The sequence below is a fragment of the Lepisma saccharinum genome, chromosome 2, assembly GCF_977018435.1.
Source record: "Lepisma saccharinum chromosome 2, izLepSacc3.1, whole genome shotgun sequence".
Classification (NCBI taxonomy): domain Eukaryota; kingdom Metazoa; phylum Arthropoda; class Insecta; order Zygentoma; family Lepismatidae; genus Lepisma; species Lepisma saccharinum.
In genome coordinates, this window is record NC_139230.1 from 47,734,488 (window position 1) to 47,745,345 (window position 10,858).

General features: G+C 36.5%; 1 protein-coding gene across 1 annotated transcript in view; it reads left to right on the forward strand.

Annotated features, from left to right (window-relative positions):
• Positions 1-8,833, forward strand: part of LOC145984427 (uncharacterized) — a 392,057-nt gene extending 383,224 nt beyond the window's left edge. Inside the window, exon 6 of the mRNA XM_083118090.1 lies at positions 8,192-8,833. Coding sequence (XP_082974216.1) covers positions 8,192-8,625 — 434 coding nt within the window. The 3' untranslated portion in view covers positions 8,626-8,833. The remainder of the gene's footprint in view (positions 1-8,191) is intronic.
• The last annotated feature ends 2,025 nt before the right edge of the window (positions 8,834-10,858 follow it).

The window sequence follows — 10,858 nt, forward strand, 5'->3', positions numbered from 1 at the left end:
ATGCGAATGTCTCTCGCTATCTTTTGCCAATTGGATTCTAACATTTGTTCCTCGTCCTTGTGAAAAATTATTCCTAATATTTTAATTTCCTGTACATATGGTATCCCTATATCTGGATATTTTTGAGCCCATGTGCCAAAGGGTAGCGCCTTTTATTTTTCCATATTTATTTTGGCCCCACTAGGACGGCAGTATATATGTTTCGCTGCCATCATTTTTCGCATTTGCTCGTTTGTGGTGATACAAGCAGATAGATCATCTGCGAAAGCAAACACTTGGTTTTCTTTAAAGGCGTGTATCGCGTCGGGAGTAGTTTTCCTGGTATATTGCAGCAAAGGATCCAGGGTTAAAGCAAACAAGAGCATACTTAGTGGACATCCTTGCCGAATTGATCTTGTTATATTTATTGGGGACGACAGGAATCCATTGACCATTATCCGAGATGTTGCCTGTTGATAGAAACCTTTCAAAATATGAATAAATTTCTCACTGAATCCATATGCCTTTAGCACCTCAAACAGGTAGTCATGCGACACTAAATCAAACGCTTTTTTTAAATCAAAAGCATGCACACATGCATCAAGTTTCTGCACCATATAATAGGATATCAGATCGCGAATCCCTCCAACTGCACTGAATATGTTATGCTTTTTGCCAATGCATGTTTGTTTCTCGCTGAGTATCCGTGGTAAAACTAGCTTTAACCTATTTGCTAAGATCTTTGCCATTAATTTATAGTCACAATTTAGTAATGTTATTGGTCTGTAGTCGTCTACTTGATTTGCGTGTGTTTTTCTCGGTATCAATATGATGATGCCTTCATTTTGTACAACTTAACCATTTTTAAAGGCATCTTGTATGATTTTGATTAGTTCATATTTTATAATCTCAAGAAACTGCAAATAAAACTTGTAACCAATACCATCTTTTCCTGGTGCTCCTTTAAGGTTGCATGTTCGTAACGCTTCATATACTTCTTCTATTGTTACTTCAGTATCTAAAAGTTGTCTATCCTCTTCTTGTAAACCATTGTTTAGCGAATTCAGTATTGTCTCTCTTGCTTCTGCTTCCCCCTCCCCGGTCTGATAAAGCTCCCCATAATAGTCATAAAATGTCCGCATGATTCCTGGCTGACTCACATGCGAATCTCCACCTGAATCCACAAGATTGTTGATCATGAGTGTTTTTTGTTGTTTTTGCATCTGTACATAGTGATACATCGAAGTTCTTTCATCTTGAATTAAATTCTTGGAATTGGTTCTTATTGTTATGCCTTCCATTTGTTGCCTCTGGAGTGTTAAGATTTTGGCTTTATACTGCTGTATGGCTTGGTAATTTTTGGTGACATCTCTCCCTTGACATGCCTCGTGTAAACACTGGTAATAAAAGTTGATCAATCCGTTTCTGTCTTTTGTATTTTCTTTTCCACACCAGCAGAAAAAAGTTTTTAATTTTGGTTTTACATATCGAACCCACCAGTCATTATGATTACTGTAATACTTTTGTTGTTTACACCAGTCGACCCATTTTTGTGCAAATATTTCAGTGATATGTGGAAGCTCTAATAACTGTATATTTAGCTTCCAATATGAAGGACCCCTGACTAGTTTTTTTCTTCCAGGTTTATTGCCATTTTTACTGCCATATGATCAGTAAAAGGCGCTGGCAATGCTTCTATGGATGTTATATTTTTTATTTGATCTGTATTTGTATATAACCTATCGATTCTTGATCCAGATTTATTATTAAAATATGTAAATATTATATCCTGTCTCTTCTGTAACCAAACGTCTTTCAAATGCAATTCTTCAATTAATGTTGCAAGGGCTGGACTCTTTTGATAAGCTCCTAAACAATCGCTGGGATTTAATACCTGATTAAAATCACCCCCAAGTATTATTTTAGATTAATTTAACGGTAGCAAATATAAAATATCCTGATTATAAAATTGTTCACGTGACTGTCTATTTTGATTGCCTAATGGGGCATAAATATTCACAAAATTATAGTTGGTACTTTGAAACTAATGCCTCTCCCATCTACTAACTTTTTTACATTATTAATGGTTAGGCCGTTTCTAACAAGTGTTGCTGTCCCACGGCCATTGATACCAATATTAAGTATGGCCTCGTAACCATATATTGATGGAAAGTCACACATACAAACTTCCTGCAAAAACAATACGTCTACGGAGTGTACCCGTACAAATTCTTCTAACATTATACATTTTACAGGCGAAAATATTCCATTAATATTAATAGTACATATTCTAGTGGTATATACCATTAATAAATGAATAATGTAGCACACAATTAATAGTACTTTCCGATCGTCCCTCATAACTTTGAAAAAAAATATACAAATAACAAATGAAATATCAAATTAAATTTCCCTTTTTAGGGTTTACTTCTTCTGTTCATTACTCCGTTCATACCTCCTACCTCTCTCACTGATCTCCTCTTCTCTACTGTGTTCTCGCTACCTTTCGAAGTATTCTTCGTCCTTTTTTTTGCACCCATCTGCTGAGACTTTTTCCACTTTGATACTGAAGTGGCACTTTCGTCACTTTCTTCTACTGTATTAAATTCACTTTCCAACTCACAGTCTTTCGAAGGTCCCTTGTCCTCCTCTTTTGGGACGTTGTCCTTTGCCGCTGGGATGGGAGGAAGATCAACTGAGTTTCCTTCGTCCTGCATCTGGGCATCTTGCATTTCTTCACTTCCTTTTTCGTCTTGTTTGTCTAGGTGGGAAGTTCCCGGTTGTTTTGTGTCCATCGATAATATTTTCTGGTTGTGTTCTTCCTTTGCGGTCGCCATATTTACCGGTGGTAACATTTCCACCGATCGGATGTCACTTGGCACATTCTTTATCCCCTTATCTTTCTTTTGTTCTTTTATCATCTTTTGTAGACCTTCCAACTTGTTTTGATTATTATCTGGTTGGAACTGATTGTTCGCGTTCGAGGAACTCCTCTTTTCCACTATTATATCACTATAATGTCTCTCTCGGTTTTTATTCACACGACGTGTTGTTATCTGTCGACTATCACATTCCCAGCTATCGTGTCCTTCTTTTCCACACGCCCTGCACGCTCTCGGCTGTCCGTCGTATATCACATGGCACTGATGAGATTTTACTGTAATGAACGACGGAATCGGTTTTTTTAGTTCCATTTTCACTATTCTCACCCCGTTGTAAACTTGATATTTAAAGTTTTCTGACCACGTTTCACGTTTCCCAAATTCCGTCATTTTTTCCTTCACACAGTCCTCATCTAATTCTAGTGGTAAGTTAAACACTCTTACCGCTTTTCTTTCCCTCCCCGCATCACTCAAAAGCACTTTTACAGTTTCACCATTATCATAACAAAAGTTTGTTTCCGGACCACATGTCTCTAATATTCGCGTTATTATTGCTTCTCTGATACATTTTACGAAAACACATCGAAAATGCGTAGGTATTTGTATTCCCAAAATCTCATCTACGTGGAGTTGAAATTGTCCATGTATAAAGTCATGAATTTCTCGCGCCGACGGCCTCGGTGCCCCGAACGGAAAACGTATCTGGATGGTATTTTGTCTAATGATATTCATCTTTTTACTATTCTAAAGTACTTTTCCAATTCTACTTACTCGCCCGCCAACTGCACCAAACGCCACAAGTAACACGCACACGGCACTCCCGCTCGGTGATTCCTGAAGGCAACTTTTCACTGACCTTCACCTTGCAACTAGTTTCCGCGTCCGCTCTCTCTGAAGGCTTCCACGGAACTCCAACCGACTGAGCCACCGCGGCAACTTTATTTTGTGGCATAAAGTTTAATAACAGTTCCAGCACACAAAACAGCTGTGATTGCCAATTGTATGATTGGTTTAGTTGAATTGACTCCACTTATAAAAATAAACACACCATGGAAAATGTAGGAGGTAAAATTACTCCACGCTTTTCTCGGTAATATCAAAATTTGATAATGGGTTGAAATTCCCATTAAGAAACTTATTTATTTGTAAATTGTTTCTAGGCAACTTATGAAGCATTGCTAGGCAATACAGGGTGGCTCAATAAGTCACTTAATACCCTCAGTACAAGGCCACTGCAGCGCGCAACATGGAAATGGTGATGACCAATCGTTATCTGGCCAAGGGGGAACCACATTGACGCCACCCACACGGTCGGCGGCCATCTTGATGTCCGCCATCTTGAATTCAACTTCAGAATTTTAAATGGGAAGGGGGTCGTGCGACATATCAAAATGGGCTAGAATTTCACGAGAAATGCAATGGTGAAGGTTTTCTCGACGTATCTTTAACCAGTAAAAAGTTATGACTGAATTCTTGTACCAATTTGCTCCTTTTCGAGGTATTAGAAAAATGCCTTAAAATTTGTTTAGCGCTTCGGTAATGCATCGAGATCAAAGTGACGTCTATGGAGAGACGTTCGCATGCCATGGCACATTATTTTAATTGGATACATCCATGAAGAGCTGTGCATTATGAATGGTTGTCGCGAACAATTTACAGTGTGACGCTTCCATTGAATTAAAAGTCCTTCACAGTGACAAGGCTAATGTTTATGTTCATAAGGAAGTTCAAAACAGAATATTCGATGATTTTTTTCTGATAGCCCATTTTCGACAGATCAAAGCTGAATGGTTAGTGTTGGTAAGTTAATGGTGTGGCGTGCTGTGTGGAACACGATTGGTTAGTCAATTTTACATCAACGGAACCTTAAATGCTTAGGGCTCCTTGGATTTGTTAAATAAACAGTTTTTTTCATCCTTGCTTATGGAAGAAGATACTTTTTACAGAGTTTTTTCAATAGGGAAGAACACCAGAACACTAATGGGAACGTTATGAACCAGTTTTTGTCCAAAGTTAGTTATCAGATGACAAGGGTCACATATTCTGTTTATAAACTTCCTTATGAACATAAACATTAACCTTGTCACTGTGAAGGACTTTTAATTCAATGGAAGCGTCACACTGTAAATTGTTCGCGACAACCATTCATAATGCACAGCTCTTCATGGATGTATCCGATTAAAATAATGTGCCATGGCATGCGAACGTCTCTCCATAGACGTCACTTTGATCTCGATGCATTACCGAAGCGCTAAACAAATTTTAAGGTATTTTTCTAATACCTCGAAAAGGAGCAAATTGGTACAAGAATTCAGTCATAACTTTTTACTGGTTAAAGATACGTCGAGAAAACCTTCACCATTGCATTTCTCGTGAAATTCTAGCCCATTTTGATATGTCGCACGACCCCCTTCCCATTTAAAATTCTGAAGTTGAATTCAAGATGGCGGACATCAAGATGGCCGCCGACCGTGTGGGTGGCGTCAATGTGGTTCCCCCTTGGCCAGATAACGATTGGTCATCGCCAATTTCAAATTCCATGCCGCAGTGGCCTTGTACTGAGGGTGTTAAGTGACTTATTGAGCCACCCTGTATATCTCTTAATTTTGAATTTTGTAGTATAACTAAGCGAAATGCGTTTAATGTGAATACATTGGAAATATGAGTTCCTCACGTAGTAAGTGTTTCAATAACCCAAATGTTTTTTGCTATATATGTGGAATATATTGTCTACCATCACAGAGAAGAAATATCACGGATGTAGTGAGAGATTTGTATCAGGCTTATCTTGCCAAAAATCCTGGACAACAGAATAAAAAATGGGTCCCACATATAGATTGTAAAACTTGTTTCGAATCACTTCGTTATTGGGGCCAAGACGGACGAAAGGGACTCAAATTTGGAGTGGCCATGACATGGAGTGAACCAAAAAAATCATGTTAATTATTGCTATTTTTGTGCTGTGAATGTTAAAGGCATGAATATATTCAAAAAGCGTAATTGGGTGTACCCTAATATAGAATCAGCTAAGCCGCTAATACTGCACAGTGAAAATTTACCTTTATCAGTATGTAACGTTTCGCAAAATATCGACGATGACGTTGAGATATAAGATGAAAGTGCTAGTGACAATAAAAACGAAAGTGATTTTGAAGGATGTAGTTCTACACCGCAAGCATTCTCCCAAAGCAAACTGAATGATTTGATTCGTGACCTAAATTTGTCAGAAAAATCATCTGAGATTCTAGCATCGCGACTAAGAGAAAAACATTGTCTTCAGCCTGATGTTACTGTAACATCATATAGAACAAGAGAACACAATATTCTTCCTTACTTTAGCGAAGACAATGATCTTGTGTATTGTAACAATATCCCTGAGCTCTTGCTGCTGTTAGGTCTATCAACATATCGCCCAGAGGATTGGCGTTTATTTCTGGACAGTTCTAAAAGAAGTTGGAAATGCGTTTTACTACACAATGGTAATAAACATCCTTCAGTTCCTATCGGACACTCAACAAAGCTTAAGGAAGAATACCAAAACATAAAAATGGATTTAGAAAAAATTGAATATGCTGAACATAAGTGGCTCGTGTGTGTGGATTTGAAGATGGTGAATTTTTTACTAGGACAGCAAAGTGGGTACACAAAACATCCCTGTTTCCTATGTTTGTTGGATAGTCGTGCTTGAGAAAAGCATTGGACGATAAAAGTTTGGCCCCCAAGGGAAAATATTACAGTGGGAAAAGCTAGTATCATTCATGAATCGCTGTTAGATAGGGACAAAACCATCCTTCCGCCACTGCATATTAAACTTGGGTTAATAAAACACTTTATCAAGGCCTTAGATACAAGTGATGATTGTTTCAAATATATATGCCACACTTTTCCAGGACTAAGTATTGAAAAATTGAAGGCAGGAATATTTGACGGACCACAAATTCGTACACTTATAAATGATGCCAATTTTACAGCTTTGTGTCCGTCGTCAAAAACTTTTTGGGGAATCACAGAGCAGAAAATTACCGCGATACAGTTGGAAATATGTTGAAAAATTTTGAGAAATTGGGAGCTAATATGAGTGTGAAGATACTTTTTCTACATAGCCACATTGACAGATTCCCTGAGAACGTTGGTGATTTTAGTGAAGAATAGGGAGAAAGGTTCCATCAGGATATAAGGTACCAGGGACGGTGGGATCGCCACATGATGGCCGACTACTGTTCGAGCTTACTGAGGGATTGTCCTAAAAAGCAATACAGCAGGAAATCGTATAGAAAACGTTTCACATAGTTTGTTACTTGATTGTGTACATATTTTCTTAATTATTATGATCATAGGCCTATATAAATTTAGTTTTATAATAATGATTGTAATCACAAAAAGAAATATTAAATTGTTGTTGGAAGTTCATTTATATGTATGTCTTATGTTTCCGCCATTTTGGTTTACTTGCATTTATTTCATAAATTAGAGCCAATTCAGGAAATATATTATTATATCATTATTCAGCAGCATGAAATCGCCCTAAATTAGCTCTCAAACACTGTGCCGCAATTTCGCTCTTCCCTAGTGTAAGCAGATTTTCAAGCCCTCACAAGACAAAACCGAAAGAACCAAAATGAGTTTTCTCCCACCATCTTAAAATTCTTTGAACTTTAGATCATAGGCATGTAGTCTTACAAATTTTCTCCGTGAGGGGTCCCCCAGTGTTGTCAGCTGTTCACAAATGTTATAAACGTGTGCACGTGCGTGCACACGTGTACGCAAATGTAAATAGCTAGCAACTCTGGGAGACTCCCCACGGGAAAAAAATATAATTAACTGTAATAGATTCTGTCTTATATAGCGTGCGTTTAGTATTGGCTACAAATGCATGTAGTTTTATATACTTTACGATATGCTGACTAGCACATTTCCTACAACTTCTCTAACATTTCAGCTCGAAAGCTTTATACGACTTTTGTCGCAGTTACAATGTTTGTGACTTATCTTCCAACTACACTCCTAAAATATTTTTAAAATGTTATGGTGAAATAGTGCACCACTAAATTCACTAAAATTATCTTAATTTAGTGAATTTCACCATTCAAAGCTAAAAAAGAATGGACTCCTTTACAAGAAATGAATTCAATACAAGTTACTATTTGTTGTCCATACACATTGATGTATAAAGTTATTATTGGGAGAATTGATTTCTAGTTAGATACTCTTTCTTGGAAAATTGTAAATTTTCAAAAGAAACCTTGAAGTTTCACATCGGTGTATCGGTAATTTCTTTAAACAACTAATGTTGCTCTAAGAAGTTTAATTTCCATTCTTTCTCTTTACAGATTGTGGACTTTGCATTTTGGATCCCAAATCGAACCATATAACTACATACTTAGGTGTGTCTATGCCTCTGTTCTATGGAATACCCATTGCCATGATGATTGTTGGAAATGTGTGCGTTTTAATTCGCAGACAACCTAAAGAACAGGAGGAGAAGCCTTCACACACTGAAGCCATCGTAAGAGGAAGAAGAGTAGATCTGCTTCTGTGTGCTGTGTCCTGCGCCCCGGTTCTGGGTTCCTTGCCTTACATTATAAATCTTACAGTTCTCTCCACAAATAGTACTGGAGCGGAAGGTGTTTCCAGTAGAATTAACTTCTTCCTCCTCTGGTTGAGATTCTTCTCTTTGACGTGCTTATTTCCAATTATATTGTTGCTAGGCTGCAGAGATATTGCGAAAAAAGCGAAGATCTGTTTCGTCTCGAAAACGAACTAATATCACTTTCAAGCTGACATTCCACATTCTTCAACATGAAATTGACTTTATCTTGTGATAGAAATATTCCCCATGGTTAGAACCGTTAGAAATGTTCTATGCAGTTTGGTGTCGATCCGACATAGGAATACAGAATGAAGTAATAGTTTTAGTAAGAGTGTTAAAATTCATTCTTGAAATACTAACACGGAGTTTAGTAGAATCTACACTTCTTATTACCATACATGATTTTTGTACTAAAAAGTAAAGTATTTAGGCTTTCCATTTAAAGTTGTAGAAATCCAATAGGAACAGAACATAATATATTTGAAGAATTGTAATGGTTCCTAATTTAAATCTATATCTTTTTAAAAGTAATACATTTCTAGAATAAAGATTTAAATGATATATAATTCAGTTTACTCTTATCTTGCCTTGTAAATATTAAAGCAAAGTCAGATATTTTTATGCCTACTTCGTCTCTGATTTGATACTTCCAGAGTTACCCTTCCAGGTGCACTTTTTTGTAGTTGTAGATGTAGTGAATTTTATGTTGCTCGGTGGTGGTAGGTTATAAAGTAAATATATCTGTAGTACCTGACTAACAATACTTTAAAAATTGAATATTTACTTATGTTTAATGAACTTGAATCTTGAGGTTCATGTGAACAATTTTGAGGTACGTATCCACGTTTTAAAAATATAATTGATTGATCACTTTACAATCAAATTACATTCCTGAATTGAACGTAAAAATAAATACAGAGTATTCGTTCTTATGATCTTGATTATTATTATTATTATTATTCATTACATTTCCTGATGCATGGCTATATGCACGAAGTATGTTAAACTTACATAATGTTTTTTTTGTTCTTAATATTTGCAAAAAAAACAGTTCTTCCTATTCCTAAGTATTGCGCAAAGTTTCCATTTTTGTGTTCATTTAGGCACGCGCAATTAGGAATGGGCATACGCGATAATTTTACTAAAACCGATTAGATATCAACGTGAAATTAATCGATATTCATGATCGATAGTACACTGATCTGTTATCATCATCTGTAATAATTTACTCCTAATAGTCAAGAGTCAAAGCAACTAGTTAAGAGAACATTTGTTGACAAAGCTCTTTCAAACGACTCGTCGTTCGGTGACGCGTGGTCAGTCAGTGCACTGGCTTTCAACTACGTTTCTATCTGGTTTTCCACCTTGATGTTAAAACATTCGGCTGCATTAATATTATTTCTAAATTTACCAAATTTACTGTATGTCATTATCCACCGATAATTATTATTGAACTCAACTTTGATGTATATTTTTATATTCTTGGTTTAAGAATAGTGAGACTGCACCCGATCGCGCAGGAACGTTTTTGATTTGGGCGGGTAAAAAAATCATGCATACATATATAAACAAACATGGACTATTTCGTTTCAGAGCAGGTCACGTAGCTCTCAATTTTAAAAGTTAAAATTTCCATAATAATAAAAAATCAATATTCACGAAAACATTGGATTTTCAAAAAGAAAAAAAAATGACTGTTTTCAATGAAGTCAAATGACAGAACAGATACATCTCTAAGCCTCATTTTATCATTTAATGCTCATTTTAAACAATTTTTACTCCCTTGAAAAGGTTTCCGAGAGCATAGGTCAAGTGAACTACAATATAGTGTAATATGTTGGCAATGGTTTGAATTTTTTGAATAGGGAGATAATGTAGACAAAATAAATTCTTTGCGTTTTGCTACTAAAAACGTGTTTCTTTGATCGGCAGAATTTGACGTCTGTTAAATTATTTGATGGGTACGAGGTGTAAGTACAATTCAGATCAATTGTTTTAAGGGAGGATTGTATCCCGTCCCAAAAATTTGCGTTCCTGCGCGCCAATGACTGCAACGGGTAGAGGGTCAACGAAGTTAGTAATACGTTGTGTTTTATACAGCGTATATTGATAGACTTGTACGTTGAATTGTAATTTCTGCAAATATGCTGTATAAAGAAACAAACTGCTGGAATACTAATTGAGGCCAGTGTACAAACAGAAAATGACACACGAACGGGAGTGCTTCAACAACCGTATTTCCTATATTATGATATTTTGCGAGACTCGCGACTGCCTACTCATACGGTGTAGTCGATAGTGTAGCTTGCTTCGGAAAAAGGTTTAGGTTCAAATTGGAGATAATAATGCTTACCACTAATTCACGGTGTAGTGATTAATCTTGATGTTTTCAAAACACAAATACGAA